Genomic DNA, 27,086 nt, shown 5'->3' with positions numbered 1-27,086 from the left:
AAAGAATTTAGGATTAAAGTAATGAAGCAGAGAAATAAACAAAAAAAAACAATATAAGGAGTGTACAAAACATTGTGGATTTTTTTATAGACCATAATACAAATGATGAATACTGTTCTACCAAAAATTATCATAGACGCTATTGGAAAAAGCTAGGAAAATGGCAGGCTGAGGGGAGAAGGAGGGAGAGGGAGGAGCAGAGAGAAATGAGGCGGTGGAGGGAGAGGAGGAAAGGGAGGGGGTTGCTATCAAGAAATAGCAACATAAGCATGTTATGTGGAGAAATGAAGATAAATAATGAAAGAGATCAGTTAAAAGAGTTGAAACAGGTCGTTTCCAGGGAAAGTCAAGGAGTATTTGTGTGTGGGGGAGCAGTGCCTGGTGAGCTCTTTCCAGTGTGTGCAGCACACAGCTCCCACTGCTGGACACAGAGACCGCGGACAGACAAGTGCCTCACAAATGAAACATGAATGCAAAGCGTTCTTGATTTTTAAATTATTATAAAATAATAGCATTGGTGCAAAATAATAGGATTATATCATAAAATGATCACAAGCAATTTTGTCTTAAATACTGACATTAATAACATACTATTAATAAAAATGACGAGGCATTTTCCCTTACTTTACAGTTCTAAAGAAATGTGTTCTTTCTCATTGCTTCTTGCTATTATTTTCCCAAATTTTTTCCCAAAAGTAGGGAATTACTGCCTTGTCATTGGTTGACTTACGCATGTTGTGGAATGAGCTATATGGTTTTAGCATAACAGTCCCTTCATTTAAGTTTGATTTCACTCATATTTCAGAGTGTCCCTCTTTAATTCTAGTATTCTCTAGTTAGTTCCTCCTCAAGTTACATTAAAAATGAAAAAAGCCTCGTCCCTATCCATCTGACAAAGGGCTAATATCCAGAATCTACAAGGAACTTAAACAAATTTACAAGAAAAAAATCAAACAACCCCATCAAAAAGTGGGCAAACGATATGCACAGACACTTCTCAAAAGAAGACATTTATGTGGCCAACAACAAAAAGCTCATCATCACTGGTCATTAGAGAAATGCAAATCAAAACCACAATGAGATACCATCTCATGCCAGTTAGAATGGCGATTATTAAAAAGACAGGAAACAACAGATGCTGGAGAGGATGTGGAGAAATAGGAATGCTTTTACACTGTTGGTGAGAGTGTGAATTAGTTCAACCACTGTGGAGGACAGTGTGGCAATTCCTCAAGGATCTAGAAGCAGAAATACCATTTGACCCAGCTATCCCATTACTGGCTATATACCCAAAGGATTATAAATCATTCTACTATAAAGACACATGCACACATAGGTTTACTGCAGCACTATTCACAATAGCAAAGACTTGGAACCCACCCAAACGCCCATCAATGATAGACTGGATGAAGAAAATGTGGCACATACACGCCATGGAGTACTATGCAGCCATAAAAAAGGATGAGTTCACGTCCTTTGCAGGGACATGAATGAAGCTGGAAGCCATCATTCTCAGCAAACTAACACAGGAACAGAAAACCAAACACCCCATGTTCTCACTTATAAGTGGGAGTTGAACAATGAGAACACATGGACACAGGGAGGGGGACATCACACATTGGGGCCTGTCAGGGATGGGGGGCTAGGGAAAGGATAGCATTAGGAGAAACACCGAATGTAGATGATGGATTGATGGGTGCAGCAAACCACCATGGCACGTATACACCTATGTAACAAACCTTCAGTTTTGTACATGTATCCCAGAATTTAAAGTGCAATAAAAAATTATAAAATTTAATAAATAAAAAAATAAAAAAGCCTTGTCCCTAAAGGGAGTAGTGACAAATTATATTTGTTTAGTTAGCAGCTTTACGGATATACTATTTACTTTGCAGACCCCAGAGCAAATATTGCCACTTTACAAAAGATACAAACTAGGTTTGAGAAGTTATCCTAAGCCTGTAAGTGGTAACCCAGAATGCAAAATGTTAGGCCATAATGACAAGTTAAGCAATATAATTTAAATAAATAATACCTTTAAGACAGCACCTGTAGAACTGTATCAAAGCTAGCTGCAAATTAGATTAACAGACAAGACCTGCCATTAGAATCAAGAAAAGTGAGAGTCTGCAGGCTGAATTAAGATGGGCTTTAAGGCCGGGCGCGGTGGCTCATGCCTGTAATCCCAGCACTTTGGGAGGCCGAGGTGGCCAGATCACAAGGTCAAGAGATTGAGACCATCCTGGCTAACACGGTGAAACCCCGTCTCCACTAAAAATACAAAAAGTTAGTCGGGCGTGGTGGTATGTGCCTGTAGTCCCAGATACTGGGGAGGCTGAAGCAAGAGAATAGCTTGAACCTGGGATTTGGAGGTTGCAGTGAGCCGAGATCATGCCACTGCACTCCAGCATGGGCAACAGAGCAAGACACTGTCTCAAAAAAAAGAAAAAAAAAAGGATGGGCTTTAAAATAAGAAGTAGGCAGACAGGGCAAAAAAGTGAGACCCCATCTCTATGAAAAAAACCAAAAAAAAGCAGCTAGGCACAGCAGCATGCACCTGTAGCCCCAGCTACTCAGGACACTGAGGCAAAAGTATCCCTTAGGAGTTTGAGGCTGCAGTCAGCTATATGATCATGCCACTGTACTCCAGCCAAGTTGACAGAGCAGAACCCTATCTCTAAAAACAAATGAATAAAATAAAATAAAATAAGGAGTAGGATTTGACCTGGGTCTTGAAATGCAAGTTTGAGTAGGATACGTGAGAAGGGGAGGACATTTTAAATTAAAATATATATATTTCTTATAAAATATAAATTGTAGCAGTTAAGAGCAGACTCTGAAACCAAGCTGCCTGGGTTGGAATCCTGACTCCACCACTTAAAGTCTTCCTGTGACTCTGTATCATCTGTAAAATGGGAATAATAATAGTATCACCCTCCTGGGACTGTTGTGAGGATAAAAAGAATCAAGGTATACAGTAATGTGCTATATAACAATACTTCAGTCAATGTGGGACCACATATACCATGGTGATCCTATAAGATTATAATGGAGCTGAAAAATTCCTATTACCAAGTGACATCATAGCCAACATAATGTCATAGTGCAACGTATTACTCATGTGTCTGTGGTGATGCTGGAATAACAAACATACTGTGCTGCTGGTATAAGAGTATAACACATATAATTGTGCTCTGTACATAATACTTCATAATAATAATAAGTGACTATGTCACTGGTGTATGTATTTAGTGTACTACACTTTCTATCATTATTTTAGAGGGTACTCCTTCTACATGTTTTTAAAAGTTAACTGTAAAACAGCCTCAGGCAGGTCCTTCAGGAGGTATTCCAGAAGGCATTGTTACCAGAGGAGATGACAGCTCCATGCATGTTACTGCCCCGAAGACCTTCCAGTGGGACAAGATGTGGAGGTGGCAGACTGTTATACTGATGATCCTGGCCCTGTGTAGGCCTAGGCTAATGTGTGTGTTTTTGTCCTTGTTTTTAACAAAAAAGTTTACAAAGTTAAAGAAAAATAATTTTTAAAAATACAAAAAAGCTTATAGAGTAAGGATATAAAAATTTTTTTGTATAGCTGTACTATCGGTTTGTTTTAGGCTAAGTGTTAATACAAAAGAGTCAAAACGTTTTTTAAAAATTAAAAGTTCTGAAGTAAAAAAGTTACAGTAAGCTAAGGTTAATTTATTGCCAAAGGAAGATAAAAAGTTTTATAAGTTTAGTGTGGTCTAATTGTACCTTGTAGACTACAGTGGTGAATAGTCATGTCCTAGGCCCTCAAATTCACTCACTGACTCACCCAGAGAAACTTTTAGTCCTCCAAGCTCCATTCACGGTAAGTGCCTTATACAGGTGTACCATTTTTTATCTCTTTAAACATTTTACTGATACATAGTATTTATGGGATACATGTGAGTATTGGTTACATGCACAGAATGTGTAATGATCAAGTCAGGGTATTTGGGGTATCCATTATCTCATGAGTATTATCATTTCTGTGTTGGGAACATTTCAAGTCTTCTAGCTACTTTGAAATATATAATACACGGATGCTAACTACAGTCACCCTACTTGACTATCTAACACAGAACTTATATCTTCTATCTAACTGTACATTTGTACCCATTCACCAACCTCTCTTCCTGCCCCTGTCCCACCAACACACCCTTCTCAGTCTCTAGTATCTATCATTCTGTTACTAATAATATCTTTACCTCCATGAGATCAGCTTTTTTAGTCTCCATGAGTGAGTGAGAACATACTATATTTATCTTTCTGTGCCTGGCTTATTTCACTTAGCATAGTGGCCTCCAGTTCCATCCTGGTTGCTGAAGATGACATGATTTCATTCTTTTTTATGGCCAAACAGAATTCCATTGTGTGTATATATCACATTTTCTTTATCCACTCGTCTACTGAGGGACACTTAGGTTGATTCCACATATTTTCTATTGTGAATAGTGGCATGATAAACATGTGAATTCAGGTAACCCTTTAATATACTGATTTATTTTCCTTTGCACAGATACCCAGAAGTGGGACTGCTGGATCCTATAGGAGTTCTCTTTTTAGTTTTTTGAGAAATCTCCATACCGATTTCCATAGCAGTTGTACTAATTTACATTCCCAGTCGCATTGTGTAAGAGCTTCCCATGCTCCACATCATCACCAATATATAAGTTTTTTTTTGTCTTTTTAATAATAGCCATTCTAATAGAGGTGAGCTGATTTGATTGTGGTTTTAATTTGTATTTCCCTGGTAAGTAGTGATATTGAGCATTTTTTCATACACCTGTTGTCCATATGTCTTCTTTTGAGAAATGTCTATTCATGTCCTTTGCCCACATTACAATGAGAGTATTAATTTTTTAATTGTTGAGTTGTTTTAGTTCACGTTAGATTCTGGATATTCGTCCTTTGTTGGATGAATAGTTTGGAAATGTTTTCTCCCATTCAACCGTCTCTTCACTCCACTGTTTCCACTGCTGTGCAGAAGCTTTTTAGTTTAATATAATCTGTCTATTTTTGCTTCTGTTGTCCGTGCTTTTGCAGTTTTAGCCATAAAATCTTTCCCTGGACCAATGTCCTGTAGTATTTTCCCCATGTTTTATAGTTTCAGTCTTATGTTTAAGTCTTTCATCTATCTTGAGTTGATTTTTGTATATGAGAGACAGAGATCCAGTTTCATTCTTCTGCATATGAATACCCAATTTTCCCAGTACCATTTATTGAAGATGATATCCTTTCCCCAACTATGTATGTTCTTGGTACCTTTGTCAAAGATAAGTTTGTTATAAAAACATAGTTATTTCTGGATTCTCTACTCTGTTCCACTGGTCTATGTATCTGTTTTTATACAAGTAACATGCTGTTTTGATTACTATAGATAACCTTTTAATATATTTTGAAGTTGAGTAGTGTGATGTCTCCAAGTTTGTTCTTTTACTCAGGACTGCTTCAGCTATTTGGGTTTCTTTTGACTTCATACAAATTTTAGGATTGTTTTTTCTATTTCTGTGGAAAATGACATTGGCATTTTTGTAGGGACTGCATTGAATCTAAATGTGCAGATTGCTTTGAGCAGTTTGGTCCTGCTAATGATATTAATTCTTCCAATCTGTGAGCATGGAATGTCTTTGTGTCCTCTTCAATTTCTTTCATCAGTTTTGTAGTTTTCCTTATAGAGATCTTCCAACTACTTGGTTAAATTTATTCCTAGGTACTTTATTTTTCTGTAGCTATTGTAAATGGGATGGCTTTCTTGATTTCTTTTTCAGCCAGTTCATTATTAGCATATAGAAACACTTCTCATTTTTCTATATTGATTTTACCTCCTGCAACTTTACTAACTTTACTTACAGATCTAAGTTTTTTGGGGGAGTCTTTACGCTTTTCTAGATACAAGATTATAACACCAGCAAAGAGGGACAATTTGGCTGTCCCTCTCCGTCTCCGTCTCCCTCTCCCTCTCCCCACGGTCTCCCTCTCCCTCTCTTTCCACGGTCTCCCTCTGATGCCTAGCCGAAGCGGGACTGTACTGCTGCCATCTTGGCTCACTGCAACCTCCCTGCCTGATTCTCCTGCCTCAGCCTGCCGAATGCCTGCGATTGCAGGCGCGCGCCGCCACGCCTAACTGGTTTTCGTTATTTTTTTGGTGGAGACGGGGTTTTGCTGTGTTGGCCGGGCTGGTCTCCAGCTCCTAACCGCGAGTGATCCGCCAGCCTTGGCCTCCCGAGGTGCCGGGATTGCAGACGGAGTCTGGTTCACTCAGTGCTCAGTGGTGCCCAGGCTGGAGTGCAGTGGCGTGATCTCGGCTCGCTACAACCTCCACCTCCCAGCTGCCTGCCTTGGCCTCCCAAAGTACCGAGAGTGCAGCCTCTGCCTGGCCGCCACCCCGTCTGGGAAGTGAGGAGCGTCTCTGCCTGGCCGCCCATCGTCTGGGACGTGAGGAGCCCCTCTGCCTGGCTGCCCAGTCTGGAAAGTGAGGAGCGTCTCTGCCCGGCCGCCATCCCGTCTAGGAAGTGAGGAGCGCCTCTTCCTGGCCGCCATCCCATCTAGGAAGTGAGGAGCATCTCTGCCCGGCCGCCCATCGTCTGAGATGTGGGGAGCGCCTCTGCCCCGCCGCCCCATCTGGGATGTGAGGAGCACCTCTGCCCGGCCGCGACCCCGTCTGGGAGGTGATGAGTGTCTCTGCCCAGCCGCCCCGTCTGAGAAGTGAGGAGCCCCTCCGCCCGGCAGCCGCCCCGTCTGAGAAGTGAGGAGCCCCTCCGCCCGGCAGCCACCCCGTCTGGGAAGTGAGGAGCGTCTCCACCCGGCAGCCACCCCGTCCGGGAGGGAGGTGGGGGTCAGCCCCCGCCAGGCCAGCCGCCCCGTCCGGGAGGGAGGTGGGGGGGTCAGCCCCCCGCCCGGCCAGCCGCCCCGTCCGGGAGGGAGGTGGGGGGGGTCAGCCCCCCGCCCGGCCAGCCGCCCCGTCCGGGAGGTGAGGGGTGCCTCTGCCTGGCCGCCCCTACTGGGAAGTGAGGAGCCCCTCTGCCCGGCCACCACCCCGTCTGGGAGGTGTACCCAACAGCTCATTGAGAACGGGCCATGAGGACAATGGCGGTTTTGTGGAATAGAAAGGGGGGAAAGGTGGGGAAAAGATTGAGAAGTCGGATGGTTGCCATGTCTGTGTAGAAAGTAGACATGGGAGACTTTTCATTTTGTTCTGTACTAAGAAAAATTCTTCTGCCTTGGGATCCTGTTGATCTGTGACCTCACCCCCAACCCTGTGCTCTCTGAAACATGTGCTGTGTCCACTCAGGGTTAAATGGATTAAGGGCGGTGCAAGATGTGCTTTGTTAAACAGATGCTTGAAGGCAGCATGCTCGTTAAGAGTCATCACCACTCCCTAATCTCAAGTACCCAGGGACACAAACACTGCGGAAGGCCGCAGGGTCCTCTGCCTAGGAAAACCAGAGACCTTTGTTCACTTGTTTATCTGCTGACCTTCCCTCCACTATTGTCCTATGACCCTGCCAAATCCCCCTCTGCGAGAAACACCCAAGAATGATCAATTAAAAAAAAAAAAAAAGAAAAAAGAAAATAACACCTATTATCCAAAGAGAAAAAAAAAAAAGAGGAACAATTTGACTCTCTCTTTCCCAATTTGGATCCCTTTTATTTTCTCTCTTGCCCGACTGCTCTGGCTAGGACTTCCAGTACTATTGTTGAATAAGAGTGGCGTAAGTGGTCCAGTCTTTGGGTCCCAGCAGTGGAAGTGGTAAGCCGAGTATGCCTGTCTTTGGACCCCAGGATGGCATTCACTGGCCCCATTGTTAGTGGGTCCAAGGGGGCCAATTCTTGAGCGTCCAGGTGGCTTGCTTGGATGCTGGTATTGAGAGTGGTGGGCTGGGTACGTTCTCAGGCCCCTGGCCAGCAGGTGTGGTGTGGGTGATGGCAGTAGCAGTGGTAGGATAACCCTCTGGGTCTTGAGCAGTGCACTCTGGTACTGGCAGTAGATACAAGGTGCTGAGTGGGCCAGTCTTCAGGCCCGCAGGTAGCATGTGCAGTAGGTGCCAGCTGTGGTGGTAGCAGCAGGGTGTGTGGGCCCAATCTCAGGCCCCTAGAAGAGGTGCTCAGGTGCTGATGGTGGTAGACTAGGCTAGGTGATTCCTAGGTCCATAGGCTGTAAGTTCTGGCACCAGGGCAACGGAACAAAGCTGGGTGGGCTTGTCCTCAGGCCCTCTCGTAGTACATGTAGACACTAGCTGTGGTAGGCAGGCATGCGGTGTTCCCCATGCTCCCTCCAGAATGCTCAGGTGGACAGCAGCAGTGGCTGTGCTGCGGCCCTGCTACTGAGGAGGAAGAGATTGCTTTCAATGGTAGCCATAGGCATGCAAGTGGGGAACGCACAATTTGCATTCTAGTCTCAGTAGCTGTAGTCTGCGCTTCACTCACGCTTCAGCCTTAGTGGTGGCACATCACGCCCCACTTGTGCTTCAGCAGCTGCAGGCAGGGGACTCTGGGCACATGGAATGCACTTTAGCAGTGGAGTCACTGCTGGTGTTCTGCTGGCTGCCTCATTTTCCTCTTCCTTTCCTGCTTTAGGTGCTTCCTGTCACTTCTCTCGAATCCCGATGCTCTCTCTAGGATGATCTATTTGAAGTGTGAAGATCTACTATTCCCTATCTTGGTTCTTCTTTGTAGAGAAGGTGAGTACGAGGTGCCTCTAGTCAGCCATCTTGAAGCCCCTCCTCCATTTAAAGTCTTCTATACCATATTTTTACATATCTTTTCTATATTCAGATACAGAAATACTTACCAATATATTACAATTGCTTCCATTATTCAGTACAGTAACATGCCATGCAGGTTTGTATGTGGCCTAGAAGCAATAGTCTATTGTCCCATATAGGCTAGGTGCTAGCTGACTATTGTTATTTTAGGAATGAAATACATGGGTTGTCAAAGAGAAACAATAAGAAAGTATGAAATATAGAATAATCTTTTTTATTATCTTTACTATTTTATCTATGTACTTGAGCAACTTGAACAAATAAACTGTAAAATCATGAGATGGTCTTCTAATTCTTAAACCTGTAACTAAGCAAACTCCAAATCTATCAAGAAAAAGAGTAAAAGGCTGAAAGGGAGCATTTCCAGGTAATAGCTGTCAAACTTTTCATAACTGTTGTTCATTACTCCTTAGAGGCCATTCATAAACAGTACTGAAAAAACAAGAGAGGGAAAAAGCATGTACTGATAAATTCAAGCTTATAGATTTATAAAAAAAATTCTCTATGGCTAAGCTCTGGCTAAACATGCTTCAAAACATTAGACAAAGGTAAAATAATACACTAAATTAAATGTGCACTTTCATTTACATAAAAACATGCATATAAACAAGTCCAGACAGGAATACACAAAAACAGTACTTACTATTTTCAAGTGGTAGAATCACAGCTTATTTCTCCCCTAATTTCCTATGCTATCTGTAATGGTTACACATCATTTAATAATTAACAAGTGATTTTTAAATCATGCATGATGTTTTTAATGAACCCTGAAAGGTATCTGATTTACTTCCTAAATAATCCAAAAGTTCACTGATACCACCTTAAGGCTTCTTAAAAAAAATTATTCAGTTTCTTTAATGTCATAGGAAGAAAATCTATGTTCAAACTTACTAATTTTACGAGCTCCATACTCTCTTTACGTAGAACTTTAATTTCCCAGATAATATTTGAGCGGTGTGGAAAAACTGAACCCCTGTCGTTCCACTTTAGGTATAATGTAGAGGTTGAGAAATCAGCAGACAAATTCAAGATCTCTGGAGTATCTGGAATTAAGGCTTTAAAAAGAGGAAACAAAAGAGAAAACTTAGTAAAATAAGTAATGATTTTTCATACTGTAACTCCGCTAATCAACTACTTATAAACTCTATTCCTTCTTGATCAAAAAATCAATAATCAAGATTTAAAAGGAAACTCTAGAACCCAGTAATAAGGACATGGACTGAGATGCCATATATGGAAAAGATAAAATGTCATAGATATTTCAAAGAAATGACTGGATCAAAGAAATGAAGGGTTGGTTCTAATGAGAAAGGGAAACGACCAATATTCTCTCAAATTTCTGAAAAAGGGGAACATATATATTATTTATTTGTAGAGGTAGCTCCCAATGCTTCATCAGCCAAATTTAAGAAAATTATTTATTAGCTGGCTGTTTCAAATCCACAGCACATTTTCTAATACAAACAGCAACTAGGTTTCCACAGTACTCTAGTGTCATTTAGTCAGGAACCTACAGGTAGGCAACATCAGAGAGAAGAAAACGAGTTTCCTCTGTATGGCTGTAGGCCAGCCCTAAGAAAATAACAAAATATAGAAAGCTTCCTTTGGTAAAAGCTTCTCTCTGTTTTCTCTGCAGCTGTCTCAGGCATCTCCTGGTGTCAAGAGTCTCTCGTGCTGGGGGATGTCACCCACTTGAGAAATGCTATGGGCATTACTGATTTTAGATACCATTAAACAGTAGCAGGATTGTCTCAGTGACTAAGGCATTGAGTTAAGAAGCCAGTAGTTACTGTGCAGAAGTAGCAGGATATAAGAAGTGTGTCAGAAAGGTTCCTTTATCAGTAGTATGCAACACAGACTGCGGGGGATTGAGACAGGTGATAAGGTGACCAATTAGGAGACCACTGGAGCAATCCTGGCTAGAGTGACAAGGATATAAACTAAGATGCCATCTATGGAAAAGATGTCATGGACATTTCAAAGAAATGACTACATCCAAGAAATAAAGGGTTGGTTCTAATGAAAAAGGGAAACAACCAATACTCTCTCAAGTTTCTAGCTCAGAAAGCAGCAAGAGGAGCAAAAGGAATCGGGAACCACTGTGAAGAGACACAGAAGCCTGGCTATGGATGAGTAAGTGTCAGGGGAAGAAGACACCATGGAGTCAGAACCGTGGATGCAGACTTAAAAGGAACTCATTGAGTGTAGTGGTAGAAAAGAGCATGAACACGAAGACATAAACCAGCCAAAGCTCCTTTTAGGGGCTGCCAATAGACAATTAGACCTTCAAGGAGCCAAAAACACCAACATGAATCCAGAGAGGGAATCCTATCCTAGAAGCGGAAGGAAACCAGAGAAAATCCAGGATCATTGAAATAAAAACAAATAGTTGTTACCTGTGCCAAATAAAACAGTTTATAGAGGAAGACTGTGGAAAAACCACTGGCGAGGCTACTGTTAATATCTGAGAAAGAAGTTTAGGAGAACAGTGGGCTCTGAAGCTGCATTGCAAAAGGTAAAGAGAAAAAAATCCATGCTCAAAGGTTTGGGCATCTCCTAGGGAGAATCCAGGACACTAAAAAAGGTAGCAGGAAGAGTAATGTATCCTTGAAAATCATTAACTCTCCCTAAGGGCGGATAAATCATGGAAAATTTTGGACCAATGGAAAACAAAGAAGGTATGAGCATGTTCCATTCTATGAAATGCAGACTTTCTGGTTTGAGAATCAGAGAGACTTGGACTTTCTTGCATGTTTCCTCCTCAAATAACAGTAAAGTAAAGGTGAGTTAGAAGAAATCCATAAACTCACCCTTTCTTGCCTCATTTCTATCCTAGAAGCTCAAGGACCGATTACATATAGTCATGGTAAGCCCAAAACTGCAGGACAGTGCAGGGCTAGGGTAGCTGAATATGCTAAATAACAAAAAGGGCAGAACAAACCAATACACACTAATCTCGGAACTTAAAAATAGGTTTAACTAAAATTTGCCCAATACAGTGTTCGACACTGGATTTATGTAAAGTGTTTAGGGCTGTACAGGACACAGAACATGTGGATTTACAGTCTAAACTACAGAGCAAAGTCAACAGTTACACAGCTGTATAAGGACAGTGGAGGATGCTTTAAAAAGAAGTTTTAAGTGGGCAGCTGCTTGTGGAAAAGGAAAAATGCAGACAAACGAGAGGCAAGAAGTTGATTTAGTGCCAGGACAGGGAAAGCTCAGGGTGCCAGTGTGACCAGAAAAGAGCAAGAGGCTTCCAAGAACACAGCTATTCTTTCAAATGATTCAGGATGTCACATGATGTAGTAACTTACAATTTATGAAACACGGGAGTATTTTACTAAGACAACGCTCATCTTTAAAATGCTTCCCTCCCTGAAAAGTCCACATAATTTACATTTTATTTAAATAGCAGTGGGCTACTCTTAAAAATACAAGTAATACCCAACATTTCAAGCTAAAGACAGTAATAGCCATAATTACAAGTACAAGGATTTTAAAAAGCCACTGCTCCCTTTCTTTTCTTTATAGCATATAGGGAAGTTTCCCCTAAGCTCCCATTAACTGCCATCTGCATTTCTTTGTGCTAAACAGACATGTGAGGACAATGTTAACTTGCTTTCTAGAAACTCAGATAGGGAAGAAATTTAATGAAAATCTTTCTTATTTTCTTCTAATGCTAATTCAGCTTTACCCATAATCTACGTGCTCCTGCTTCCTTAGGACATAAGAAGATAAGAGTATTCCCAGCTTTTTTTTACAGGACCCACATTCTGCTTCAGAATGACCCAAATTTTCAGGTGATTTTAAGAAATGCAGAAATTAAAAATCTTATGAAGAATTTTTCATGCTTACACATGGTAAGTACAAACTTTGTGTGTGTGTGTGTGTGTGTGTGTGTGTGTGTATATAAAATCTTGTTTGCTTTAATTTAGAAAGCATCTTTAGATCCACAGACACTTAATTTTCATACTTTTATTTAGTAGCAAATTGTCAAGAGATCCAGATCCTCTAAAGGACAGCTATACATGCATTGCAGAGCTTCTCTTGCACACAGTAGGTGCTCAAAGATTTGCTGATGTATCCATCTCCTCCGTTCCTTACACTCACCTAATTTGCTTTTCAATTTTCTTATTCCAATACTGTTATTCTAATCACGATCAGGACCATTATTATTTATAATGCTACCAATACATTACATGATATGTAAAACACAATGAACTATTAATCGACTGAGTCTCCTACAGTCTGTCTTGATTTGCCTTTCTGATTCTAATACCGTCATTTTTCAGTAGCTTCCCAGATAAGACTACACCCTAGAGCAAGGGGCATCTGAGAAATTCTGGAAGGTACGCAGGAGTCAAGGGGGCTAAGGAAAGAGTATGGAACTGAGGGAAGGAGGCTGAATTCTGGGCTATTTTGACTGGCCAAAAGAAAAGTTTGCTTCCTTCTGATCTTGGCTACCATCTACAATTCATAGGAAGGTTGCTGAGTGAATTAAAAGTAATAGCATAACACATGAAATTCAAAAAACTAGAAAGCACCACAATACTAACAAGTGACACTTGACTTACTTTAAAATTGAGTTTGTTTTCAAATACTTACAAACGTTTTGTTCATTTAGTGTGAATTTACTTGTAGAACTTCCAAAATCATGTAGAGAATTTATTGTTATTTCATAATCACCATGTGAAAGAGCTGGAATTTTAATACTGGTTTTCTCCAACTGATAACAAGAACGGGACCTGTAATAAGAAGAAATTGAATTTTAATTAGCAAATAAAATTAATAGTATAATTTTCATAAAAATTTGGTTAACACAAAATACAATGGAAAATACTTTATGCCCTCTTTGTTGCAAAAACATGATAGGTTGTACCGCATTTTAAGACTGAAAAAACAGATTGATAGTAACTTTACCAATGTGGGGGTAGGAAAAACAACCTCATTGTACCAAAAGTAGAGTAAGCATAGATGACTCCAAACAGCTGGAGTTTTTGCATGCCTTTCAAAATCCCACCTCAACCTTCCCTTTGTAGGCTGACTTCCACTGCTCACTCCACCCCTTCACTGAGGGACCAGTGCATCACAGCGCTCATCATGCTAGGATGATGTTCAACGGATGCTGATGAAGGAAATGAAACTGGCAACTCCCCTGCTCCTCTGCCTTGGCTCATGGTTTACTCTTAACAGAACTTCCTCTTCAGTTCTGTTTTCAAAATGCTTCCAGTTCCCCTGGTATCTCTTAGGCAAAATTATATTTTCCTCTCTTGTTCCACAACCCTTGATATCTCTCCAGAGCATGCTTATATTCCTTATACTGTTGTTCATATATATTTCAAACTTCTTATAAAAATGTTTACTTTACTGAAAGGACTTTCCATGCCTCTTGCATTCCTGCCCCCACCAACTACCCAGCCCCAGCCTTAGGGCTGGGTGCTTAGGACTCTGGACTTGAATGGGTCCAGCTCATCTCTTCTAAACCTCTCACATGTCGAGGCCTCTTTAGGCATCAGCAATGCAAAAACACCTGAATTCTCCAAATCACGCCATCTCATACATTCAAGACATTGTACTCAATATTCTTTCAGGGTAGAATGTCCTCCTATTCCTTTTCTGCTGAGAAAACTGACTGTGCCTACTCCAGAATTACACCTCCTCTGACAGCCTTTCTAGACATGCATACTCCTAGTGTCCACTCCCTTGCACAAAAACCACAGCCTTGCTACTATTTGTTTATTGTGACCTCCCAGGGGAGCAGGGGGCCAGAACTAACTTCCTCTCTGTTTGGCCTGTGGTGTGCATGTGTGCTCTTCAGCAAACTTTTCAGGCTCCCTCTTCTGGACTCACACTAAGACCGTCCTTCCCTGCCTCTCTGAAGCAAGGTATGGCCATGTGGCTTTATTTGGTGGCAGAAATCTGAGTGACAGTCTTATCTACCAGATCTGCACTGAAAGCCACTGCAGACTCTGTCCCCTCTTCTCACCTTGCCATCACACCTCATAATGCCTGGTGTCCTACAGGAGAAAAATGAGGCAGAGGTCACGGCAGACTCTGCTGGACACAGAACACAAACAGGAAATAACCCTTTAGTTTCACAAGCAACAAGGTAAGAACTGAGGGTCGTTTCTGCAATTCAACCTAGTTCATTGTGAATTAAAGTAAATTAAAATTACCTGTTTTCAATGCAAACTTCATAATCAGTACCACGGCCTGTCCCAGAGGGTGCTTTCCAAGAACAGTTCCACACTTGTAAATTGTTAGTTACACACTTCAAATCATGAGGAGCCCCTGGAGAAGGAGACACACACACACACACACACACACACAAACACATAAACACACACACATAAACACAGAATATGCTGAATAAGTCAACTGCACTCTAAAAAGTCAACCATTTTCAGTTGTAAGCACAAGCATGTGTGTCTGCAGAGAGCCCATGTTTTTTTTTTCAAAGAGATGATCCTGCAGTCATGGGAGTGGACTGGTTTTCTATTTCTTTTTGCAGCTTTGGTTAAAGAAAAAAAACTAAAAGGTAAACTGATGAAAGTGGGCCAGCTACTAGACCATTTTGGGGTTAGGCTGCTATCAAAAATTCCACTTCCAAGCAACTAAGACAAATTAAGGGAGTGAGTGGCTAGTCATGTCGATTCAATAATGGGACCAAGAGACGGCTTGAGGGGATTCTAGCACCTCTTGAATCTTCAATAGCCCCACTTGAGGAAAAAACAAAAAACAAAAACAAAGAAGTCTTAAGTAAAAATGATGTGCCTTCCAAGTCTTTAAACAAAACTTTGAAACTCCTAGTCACCCCCACTTCATTGCTTGCTACCAGACTGCCCCCTTGGTAGAACTCCCATAACTAAGCTTTAGGTTATTATGAAGTATATTAAATTTAAACAGTAATAAACTCATGAGTTCATTTGAGAAATATATTTTTGGTGTGGGCCTAAACAATTGGAAAGTAACAATTCAGAAGATTACAATCCTACTAGTACTTATTCACATCTATAAAATAACATTACATCATGGAATATGTAAGCACTATGCAATGAAAAAAGTCACCCCGAAAAGAAAATGAGTGAAAAGAAGGGGGGTATAAGAGAGAGGGAAAGAGGGAAGAAAGGAGGGAAACAAGGGGAAAAGGCAACTATAGAATAAAAAAGGTAGTCCATCTCAGATTCTATAAATGTTTATGAAAAATGTTTTTGTTTTTGTACATGGTTGGTATGATATTCACTGTAGCAATAAATTATAAAGCTATTTATATGACAGAAAAACAAATATTACATTAAAAGTACTCACATTATAAAGCAGCACTAATCATAATAATAAAGTAATTTAATGAATGACCTTGGAGAAAAGAGATCTGTTTAAATATGGAAATAATATAAAAACTAAACCAAGGGGCAGGAGGATGATAATTTCTTTATATAAATAAGCTATAAAATATCTACATAAACATTCTTAATATATTTAAGATGTAACATAATACAATTAAAAATATTTGGATTTCACTGATATGACATTCTAAAAAGGTAACATTATAGAGACAGAAAACAGTGTCTATGGAGACAAGGCAGTGCTGGCAGGGGATGGGCCTGGGAGGGCTGACTACAGAGGAGCCAGGAAGCTTTTGCAGTGCCGGGGCTGTTCCCTATCTTGATTGTGCTGGTGGTTACATAACTACATTCATTGTCAAAACTCACAGAACTGAATCTTAAAAAGGCAAATTTTATTGTATGTAAATTATATTTTAATTTTTCATGGTAAAATAATATTTTGATCTATCATTAAGGATCTTTTTAAAAGAAACTAAAAGTACATAGAAAAAAGATGACAAAAAAATGAATTTTAACCAACAAAATCCTAAAGGGGTCAATAAAGCAACAAAATTGCTTCGTCATCAAAATGGAAATAAAACTGCAATCTGTTCATTCTCTGGAAGGCTGATGCACTTACCCTTTTTCTGGCCATTTACTTGATTCATTAGATATAGAAGAATAAATGTTGATAACAGCCACTGGAAATCTGAAGCAGTCCTCATTCTTTTATTGTCCACCATCCAGGATGGTCGTTTCAAACATACGTAAATATCCATCATCTGTGCAATGCAGTCAGTCCTAGGTTAGGAGAGGAATTCCAGATGGTGTTCAGATTGTTCTGAAGGCTCACCTTATACTGTGCACACAAACACTCAAATAGATTCTGACAGATTCTGAAACACTGTACATTTAGAGACTTTGGAGATACTCAAACTCAAGCTTCCCTGGCTTGTGGAGACATCAATAATTGGGACACAGCTGTTGCTTTAGGTATCTACTACGAGGCCAATTTTCAAATGATGGGCTTCAAGTTAAAGATCATAACTATAATTATAAAATTACAACGAAATTATAAGCACATGGCTATCAACTCTACTCCAACTCGACTAAAATGTAGAAAAGCGGTGCATGAGACTGAATTTTTGACAATTTTAAGTGATACCTGGATTGATATTTTTATGTATTTTATTAGTATGTTAACTTGTGTTTAGTCATTTATGACAAGTTATATTAGTTTTGTCTCCCATTTACATGGTGATGGAAAGTTTCTATTTCATACAAATTTAATAATTTAAAAAGAAAAAACTAGGGTAACAGTATGGAGATGTTGCACATTGGACATTTAGGGATCCCCCAGAGTAATGAAATTCCCATCCACCCTTCATCCTTTCTTCCTAGAGGGGCACCGCCAGCCAACAAGGTCCTTATGATACACTGAAAACCCTTGTGTCAGACCTAAAATTGCCTCATTTATTACAACATTGGCACAGGGCACCAAAGATCACAAAACATATAAGCAAAGGCTAAAATATTAAAGAGAAATTTAGGATAACCAAAAGGAAAATAAAAAGTACTTCCAGAGAAAATAGGGATGATATAGGAAACAAGAAAACTTAAAAGAAAAAAAAAGAACCTAAAAAACTCTAAATAGTGTCCTCTGAGCAAACGTGACATAACTATAAAAAACAAGAGGATGCAATGAAAAAGGAATAACAGGAAATAAAAATAGCTCTTAGAAGTTAAACATATTGTCTGATACTAAAATTAAAATAAGAAAAAGATTGAGTAATCTTTCAGAACAAATAAAAAAAAAAAATTGAAAATGTGGGAAAAAAGATAAGAAATGAAGACTCGATAAAGGAAAGGAGATCCAACACCTAAATAACTGGAGCCCACTGAGAGAATTCGAAAAAATATTTTTCTTAGTGAAAGCAGATGGCAAGATCTCTTCTCGGCTACTGACAAGTACTGTCAAAAACCCAGGAAATGAATCCCAAATAGCTTAATTATAACCAAAACATGCAAAAGGCGTGAGCACACATTTCAAAAGTGTTCTATTATTTTCTGGATGAATGAATAACTTCCTAGTCAATTCCAGGGTCATTGAGTTTACTTAGTAGAATGAAAATGTATTCACAAAATGTCTAAAATGCCAGTTGCTGAATTTATAGAATTATACAACTGTACAAGAATAACTGAGTAATGGAGCCAAACATGACCCTAAAACTCAAACTCTGACTTAAATAATCATAAACCATATTCACTGACTGGCTAAACATTATCTTGAAATGAAACAGTCCCTCACTGCAAGTTTCGATTATTCTAAAAAGAGACACAGGCCCTACAGCCATGCCAGGAAGAAGTGCAAGAAGGGGTGGAGGGAGGCAGCTGAGAAAGAGCTCTGGACCAGGTGCTTCCAGATTTAGATGCTAATCTTGGCTCCATTACTAATTAGTGGTATGGCTGAGGGTAAATCACTTAATCCCTCTCTGCTTCAGCCTCAACCATTGTAGCAGAGAGGCATGCTCTCTATTCAGGATCCACATAAGAGACTTCCCAAAGCGAAGCTGTAATATTCCATTCCTGCTGACAGGGAACAGGCACGCAGACAGTAGCGAGCTCACACAAAGCCTATGCCAGCAACAGCCACGGATCAAAGACTCTGCTGAGGAGGTCAGTAAGCAGGAGGAAGGCGATGCCCAGGGACAGAAGGATCAACGGCAGTGTCACTGAAGCCTGCTTAACTTAAGCAGGATAATAAAGAAGACTTTCTGGTGTGATACATTTACACAGAGAATTCTGGGCAAGTCTATTTGGGCAATACAATACTGTGCTTATAACACATCAAACTTCCCCACCAAGCAAAACTTTCAAATGGACTTACTGTGGGCCAGAACAATACACGAACAGAGCCTTCCGAAGTACTTTCAGAAAAAAAGTGATGCTTGTGAAGCTTTTCTCTGCTCACTCCTGATAGAAACATTGTCAGAATTCACTTTTTTCCCCTGTCAATGCCTTATTCCTTAGAGGAGCACAAATTGTTATACAATTTCAGGAGCTAACTTTCAAAATTAGGATGCAGCAACACGGTGCAAATGCAAATATGCAGGGGCAAAGCAAGTAACAAACGTGTTCACAGCAGGTGCAAACTGCAGCCCCTCTGCCTAGCATAAAAGTGGCAGCCACCAGCCTCATTTTGCCAAATATGCTGATTTTTCCAGATGAGGTAGAAATCTGGCATTTTAAATGAAACACCAAAGTCTGTAAATGTAAGAAAATAATGCATATGTTTTACACATTCTAAAGGCCAGACAAAATATGCTCATGGGCAGTATCCTTCCTGCCCAAGGGTGACCAGTTTGTTTCCTATACTAATTATTTTAAAGGATTTAAAAAGTCAATAAACCCTTCTGCTAAAGAAAAGTAATCACGCAGAATAAATCTGTAAGATTGTTGAATGGAAAGAAAAATATCTGGTTCTATTTCTTTACACATATGCTGACTTCAATCTTAGACCATCATAAAGCACAGGCAGAACTTGAGCCTGGGGCCCCACATGGCAAAGTTCGGTCCTGTCAACACGTGCCCCTGAGCTTTTAAAGGCCTTGTTTGTGAAGATGAGTGTTCACACATGTACTTTGACTTGTATTTTTCTCAACGTTGAGAATTCTGGTTCCAGTGTACATGAGGTTTAGGGCTTTTCTGCTTTAGAAAATTAGAAAAAAAGAGTTGAGAAAAGTAAAGCTAAATACCAGAAACTAGTCCCAACACATTTTGTTGCTTATTTTGTCTCTGTTCCCCTGTCCCCCAACCCCTCTCTCTATATACATAAATATGGTGGCGGTGGTGGGGACAGGTAGGTAGAGACAGAGCAGGAAACGTGACAGAATGAGTTAGCATGTCCTGCTGGCACGAACCCAGCCTGGTGGCACTGAGGCCTCCAGCCTTGTGTGCAGAAGGAGGCCTCAGGCAACACCTGCACAGTCAGGGTGAAAGGAATCAAGACAGCCCAAAGCATCTTTTATCTCAAGAATCTATCTTTTTGCCATACAATGAGATAACTCCCTTGTCATTAATTCTCAAAAGAAATTAAATGCTAAGCTGGAACACTCGAGGGAGAAAAGACTCTGAACTACTGTAAAGGTAAATAAGCCTACGAGTGGGTCACCCATCCACAGGAGTGGAGATGCTGGGAGTTGAGCCAAACAAGTGCAATCACACAGGCAGTAAACAGTACCCGCACTGCTCATTTGTATTCTTCCTAGTGTCCCTTTCTTTACTGTTTCCTAGGAGGAAACATCAACGTTGTTTAAAAACTTTGACCAGCAACAATTTTTCTTATCCCATTTCCCTCCCACAAGATCTTAAATTCCTCCAGCATTAGCCCCCAGTGAAGAAGGCTTTTCAGGATCATAAACTCTGCAGTTTGGTAGACTCCATTGTGTTATTGAAGTGAAGTGTAGGGGCTCTTCAAGTTAAAAGAAAGAAATACTTACGAAAAACATAAACTTGGCCAGACTGAGAAGTTCTATCTGGGAAGACTAGACTGCACAGGAAGGCATGAATAGCTTTTCAGAAAGAGGGAAGCTGGAACAAAGTGATGTTTCAAGGAGATTAACTAGGACATAGCTGCAGTAACAAAGATGTATGCAAAATTTATCAGTATATAGGTCTAGTCCTAGCAAAAATCTAGTCCTCAAAGAGCCCACATAACCCAGCACAAGGAATTTGAAAAGACTGATACCAAGATGCATCACTGAGAATATCAAAATATCTGTATCAAAGATGTTACAAGTTTCCAGGGAGTGGAGGCCATACACAAGGGCTCAGGAATAAGAACAACATCAGAATAAATTACTCAAGTCAGGCCTCTGTGACTTGCGGTGTGAGTGTGGACAAACCCCCATTGTAACACAGGGATGGTGACAGCACCACCTCCAGAGCAGGTTACGGGTGTACATGAGACACTGGGTGTGTGACCCATAAATATTCTTGAGAAGGGGAGGAACACACCAGACTTCTTAGCAATAAAAGCTAAAAAGAACACCTTCCAAAATACAAGTGAAAATTATTTTCACACTTGAATTCTATACTCAAACTGTTGAGTGGATAACATATATTTTACAAAGACATGCAAGATGTCAAAAGATATATCACCTTCCGTGTACTACAGGACATGACTGACCAAAATGAGGTACAAAACAAAAAAGAACAAGAGAGAAAATCTACAATCCATACAACTGGAGTCGGAACCTAGAAAGAGGCCTTGCACACTGCCTCTGCTGTGTGTCCGGGCCACACTAAAATGGCTGCCATTCCACAGCTGCCGGACCCTTCAGGACTCCTTAGGCCAGCACCCTTTTTCCCTTCTTGCTAATTTCATCTGCACCCTCCTCAAGTCAGCAGTGATGCTCCTAGCAGAAGGTATGTTTGTCATCGCCTCTGAGAGTCCACAGGTTAGATGCCATCTGCTGCTGCTTCCACAACACTTTAATTATATTTATGTCATGGGGTTGCACAATTCATGTTCCATAGGCCAAATCTTACCCGCCTCTTGATTTTGTAAATCTTCCTAGAACACAGCCACGCCCATTAGTTTAAGTATAACCTATGGCTACTTTCCCATGACAATGTTAGAGCTGAGTGGCTAGGATAGAGATTGAATGGTCCACAAAGCCTAAAATATTTACTGCCTGGCCCTTTACAGAAAGAGTTTGCTGACTTCTGCTCTACTGCTTCACTTCCTAATCTTATAATTCTCCCTGCAGACCGTCAGATCCTTGAGAGCAAACACGTCCGAATTCACTGTAACCCTCAGTGTCCAAGCAGTACCTGGCACAAAGCAGACACCAAAAACTCTAAGCCAGCTGGCTGAATGAATACCAAGGCACAAATGATTATATGCCCACACAGTATACTTTCATTGTTAGGCTGCATGCTAACCCAGGTACTGCCAACACTAGGAACCTAAGTTAAAGCTCTGGCTCCCAAACTGCACTGAGGCACCCCAAGACACCAAAGCAAACTGACAGAGCTATCTCAGAATATCTAAGTTTTTGAAGGAAACAAAGTGACATCTGTCCAACACTCTGAAAACCGTTAGTTCAAGGTAGTCCACAGTTTCAATATTTGCTCATGCTACATTTTTTTGTGTGACATTGTATCTTTATCTTTGGTGAAGAGAGGGAGGGACTAGTAATTGCTGGGATAAAACACAAGTACTACCCAAACAAATCAATGTAGAAATGGAAATGAGGGTGCTGGTTTCCAAGATTTGGGAAGCTATGCAGTACTCAATAGCTTCACACATCTCATCAGTAATTAAGGCTTTTTAAGAATGAAATAAAAATACTACCATAGACCCTCCATATCCCAGGGTTCTGCAACCACAGATTCAACCAACCTTGGATTGAAAATATTCAGAAAACAAAACCAATAAAAGACAACAGTACAACAATAAAAAAAAGTATAAAAACAGTACCGTTTAACAACTGCTTACATAGCATTAACACTGTATTAGGGATGATTTAAAGTAATCTAGAGATGATTTAAAGCATATGAGAGGATAAGCACAGGTTATATACAAATACCACACCATTTTATATTAGGGACTTGGCATCCAAAGATTTTCACATCTGTGATGGTCTTGGAACGTGCCCCCACAGAGATAGAGGGACAATTATATTTTTCCTTTTAAGTGGATACACGTTATTTCTTCAAACTGCTACTAAAGTGCTTGGTCATAAATACTCATTAAATTGTTTGGACCCAGCTATTTCATAAAGACAACTGTTAGGTAATTCTTTTGACGACAAGCATCATGAAAAACATTAACAAAACACGACGGGCACTGTGAACTGTGACAGTCTGGGGACCTGAGTTAGAGGATAGCTTGGCTGCTTAGGGATTCCACTGTATCATACTTCAATATGCATTCTGCATGTAGGAAAATAATACTGAAATTTAACATTTGCTACATTATAAAGACAAATCTATCACTGTGCATAATGCAGGATATTCATTCCCCAAAATAACTTTTTGGTCTATTATTCAAATAGAATAATCTTGTCAATTTTTTTTTCTTAATTCCTTTGCATTTCCTGGGAACTTTTAAAAATAGACTGTCTTCCAAAGTTTTTGTTTTTCAGGATCCTCCATGTCAGTTTTAGTAATCTCCATTGCAGTGTGGACTTCCCTGTTAATTCAAGAGCCAGTCCATTATGAACCTCAGCATGTCAAAACAAGTTTGAATACATCACTTCCATGCTTAAAATCCTCCAAAGGCTCTCCACTGCTTCAACACACAGTTCCAGTTCCATACTGTGGGCACAGCCCTTCGAGACGGCCATGAACCCCTTCCTCTCCATACCGCAGCAGCTCCCCAAACACTCCACATTCCCTTTGGTCTCAAGGCCTCTCCCAAAACCACTGCCTCCAATGGAGTGCCCCCTGCAATGTCTCCTGTATTTCCCATTCTTCCATCTTTCGGGACTCACTCTATCATACTTTAGAGTAACATCTGACTACTCATATCCCACCTCAACTACGCTATAAGAGTGACTGGTATGTAACAGTCTTCAATAAATATAAATGTCTACCAAACGAATGAACTTGTTTCTTCCCTTTTAACGATGAAGTGCTCTATTATTAAACAACCTGAAAAACATTCTTCCAAGAAATCTTTAACATGCAGGAAAACATGACGGAAACTTATCTCTAAAAAGAAACAGGAACATCTCCATTTTCCAGTACTTCTCACTAAAACCAAGGATTGTCTTTAAAAAAAAAAAAAATTATTCTGTTGGGCCATAAATGGCATTTCTTTTTATTGCGTAATTAAAATATCCTTTCATATGTTTATTGGTAATTTGCAATGCTTTATTTATAAGCTGTTTATTCTCTTTTGCCCCTTTTTCTAATTGGGCATTAATCATTTCCTTAATGATTGCTAAGAAAAAAAATCTTAATATGCATATTAACTCTGTTACATACATAGCAAATAGATTTCCCAATCGCTTTTACTTTCCAGTGAGTCTTTTGTTTAACTCTTACTAGATCAGATTTCTCTATTTTGTCCTTTGTGGTTTCTAACCATAAAGGTTTTTCTCATGCCGGGACTATGCAAATTGTCCTGATGTTGCCTTCAAGTACATTTAAGGTGTTTCACATTTTAAGCTTCATGCCATATAAAATTAATTTCAGTGTACAGTTGAGTCAAGGACCCACCTTTTCTGTTTCCCACTAAGTGGTTACCACTTATCCCAACACCACTTATTAGGTAATCCATTCCTTCTCTCACTGACTTGAGATGCCATTCAGATTCTATTCCTACTTAGCTTCCTTGGTGGGACTCCTTAGCCCACTGCTCCTTCTATCCTTCACTTCCTGACTGAACAGTATTATCTGTGCTTGTGGCTATAACATCACTTGTATGCTAATTACTTCCAAATCCGTGTTCCCAGGATTGGCCTCTTCCCAGTTACAGATTAACCATTCACTAGACAATTTCTTGCTTACTTACACAAATCCACTCAAGTAAGGTTCCTTCAGGCATGACAAAATATTCTGATGCTTCATATCCCCTTGGATATTTCAGATTCCTCAAAAACTCCAGATGTACTGAATTAAGCTCACTTTCCCCTCCAAACCTGCTCTCTTGTACCCCCGTCTTAGCCCATGGCACCAGTGTCTTCTGAGTAACCCTGACTCTTCCTTCTTCCTCACACCTCCCACCTGATTTGCCACTTTTACCTAAAACATGCCTTGACTCTTTCCCCATCCTCTCCCTCCAGTCCATTTCTACTGCTCTGGAGGCTCAGGCCCTCCTCACTCTCTGGCATACGTAATTTACAACCCTCTGGCAAGGGCCTCACACAATCCATCTTCCATAGTGAGTTGCAAAGCTTTAAACAGCATCTATATCACTAACCCTATCATTCTTTGAAGCTCCAGGCCAAATATCAGGAGGCTGGCCCACCAACAGCTCAGACAACCGTCCACACTAAAATTCACACGTCTATTCCGCAATCTTCTTCCACTTCCTCTACTCCTTTCCTAGAGGCATCTCTTCCTCTTGGTTCTCTCTTTTTTTTTTGAGATGGAGTCTCGCTCTGTCACCCAGGCTGGAGTGCAGTGGCGCGATCTCGGCTCACTGCAAGCTCTGCCTCCCGGGTTCACGCCATTCTCCTGCCTCAGCCTCCCGAGTACCTGGGACTACAGGCGCCTGCCACCGCGCCTGGCTAATTTTTTGTATTTTTTAGTAGAGACGGGGTTTCACCGTGGTCTCAATCTCCTGACCTCGTGATCCGCCTGCCTCGGCCTCCCAAAGTGCTGGGATTACAGGTGTGAGCCACCGCGCCCGGCCTTCCTCTTGGTTCTCATGCTGACCACTATGTCCAACCAGACACAGTGCTCTGTTTATGCTCCCACTGGACATCAATTTCCCCTTTAGGCATTGTTCTTATCATACCAGGTATTATGGAAATCATTCTCTCCCTTCCTTCCACCCTCTTTTCCACTATAAGCTAAGATCAGAGCCTTATCTTTGTAAAATCCGTAATCTAGGAGTGTTTTATATCCACCACAGGTACAAGATTTATTTGGTGACTGAAGCAAATCCATTCAAATAGAGTCCTCGGTGAGGACTTAAAATATTTTCATACCATTCAGTTATTTGTCTACATTCTGAAGAGTAAGCTGACAAACTTTATGCTTTTGAATGAACCTGTTTGCTATACAAAAATTCATTAATAAAAAGAATACTGGCTCAAATTGAAGTTTTTTTGGTTTTTTTGGGGGGGTAATACACAGAGTAAAACTATCCCTAAAGGCCTTTCTAAATTCTAGGAGGGGGGAAAATACTAATTACACAATAATTCTATCTAGGTAACATGCTGGTTTTAGCTAACTCTACCATGTAAAATATAATTTATACATATATTTCAGATATTATGCATTATTTATATACTGTTTATTAAGGAGCAGCCACTTTTCTAAGTTCTTTCAATGCAAAATTGGATTTAATTTTCGTATCAATCCTATAAGGTCGGTATTATTATTTCCCTCTTTTTATAATAAGAAAACTGAGGCACAGAAAGGTCACACAGCTAGTAAGGAGCAAAGTGGGATCTGTAGCCAACTCTGACTGCAAATCTCAGCTCCAGGCCATTACACTAAACTGTAAAATGAGCAACTAAGCTGGAGTCAGGAGTCCCGGACTCCAGTCCCTATTCTACCACTGAATAGGTGGCAGGTAGGGGCTCAGATAAATCACCTAACATCTCAGGTCTTAGCTCTCAAATTACACAACTAAGACCCAGCACCTGCTTTCCCTACTTTAAGTATCATAAGAAACTTACGGTTGTTTTGTTTTCAGAAAACCTTGTTTGTCACCTGCAGGAACAAACTGGTAGATGTACAATGTGATTAGAAATTCAGCTCTCCCCCGACCTGTCCGGTGAATACTGTTGCTGGGGGAAACACCACCTGCTCTACCAAGCACTTCCACTAATCACATTATAACAAAGATCAGACAGTCTATGTTCAGAGAACAAATGGAAAATAACTGCCATCTTACTGTTCTCCTTCCAACTCTAAGTACACTTTTAACTGGTTAAGCTCTCAACTCAGCAGGTGCAAACTCAAACATACTCCAAGAGCCAGCCAGATGAAATGATTGGAGCCATTCACATGACACAGGCTGGCGGGCAGCCCCTCGCCAGCTCCTTGTGTCTGTATTATACCACAGAGGACGAGCGGCCAGTACAGCCACAGATCTTCCAGTTTTTCCAAAAGGGCAGGAAATTCAGGTTGTTGATTTTTTCGTTTTTATTATTATTATTATTATGAAATATCCTTATTTTTAAATGCTGGCAATTAATTCCAATTAAAAAAAAAACACTATGTGGGCCAAGCAAAATACATTTGCAAGCCAAATATAGTTCTTAGGGAGCCAGTTAAC

The 27,086-nt window shown here is 40.4% G+C and overlaps 1 protein-coding gene across 7 annotated transcripts in view; it reads right to left on the bottom strand.

Annotated features, from left to right (window-relative positions):
* Positions 1–27,086, bottom strand: part of LIFR (LIF receptor subunit alpha) — a 122,701-nt gene that overhangs the window by 40,855 nt on the left and 54,760 nt on the right. For all 7 annotated transcript variants that reach the window (XM_055367621.2, XM_019013578.3, XM_055367618.2 and 4 more), the window contains 4 exons: positions 16,764–16,924; positions 14,975–15,089; positions 13,404–13,543; positions 9,687–9,850 (listed from right to left, as the gene is read on the bottom strand). In XM_055367621.2, coding sequence (XP_055223596.2) covers positions 9,687–9,850; positions 13,404–13,543; positions 14,975–15,089; positions 16,764–16,905 — 561 coding nt within the window. In that variant the 5' untranslated portion in view covers positions 16,906–16,924. The remainder of the gene's footprint in view (positions 1–9,686; positions 9,851–13,403; positions 13,544–14,974; positions 15,090–16,763; positions 16,925–27,086) is intronic.

The sequence above is a fragment of the Gorilla gorilla genome, chromosome 19, assembly GCF_029281585.2.
Source record: "Gorilla gorilla gorilla isolate KB3781 chromosome 19, NHGRI_mGorGor1-v2.1_pri, whole genome shotgun sequence".
Classification (NCBI taxonomy): Eukaryota; Metazoa; Chordata; class Mammalia; order Primates; family Hominidae; genus Gorilla; species Gorilla gorilla.
Note: the sequence above shows the minus strand (reverse complement) of the source record. Positions and strands in the feature narration are given on the sequence as shown.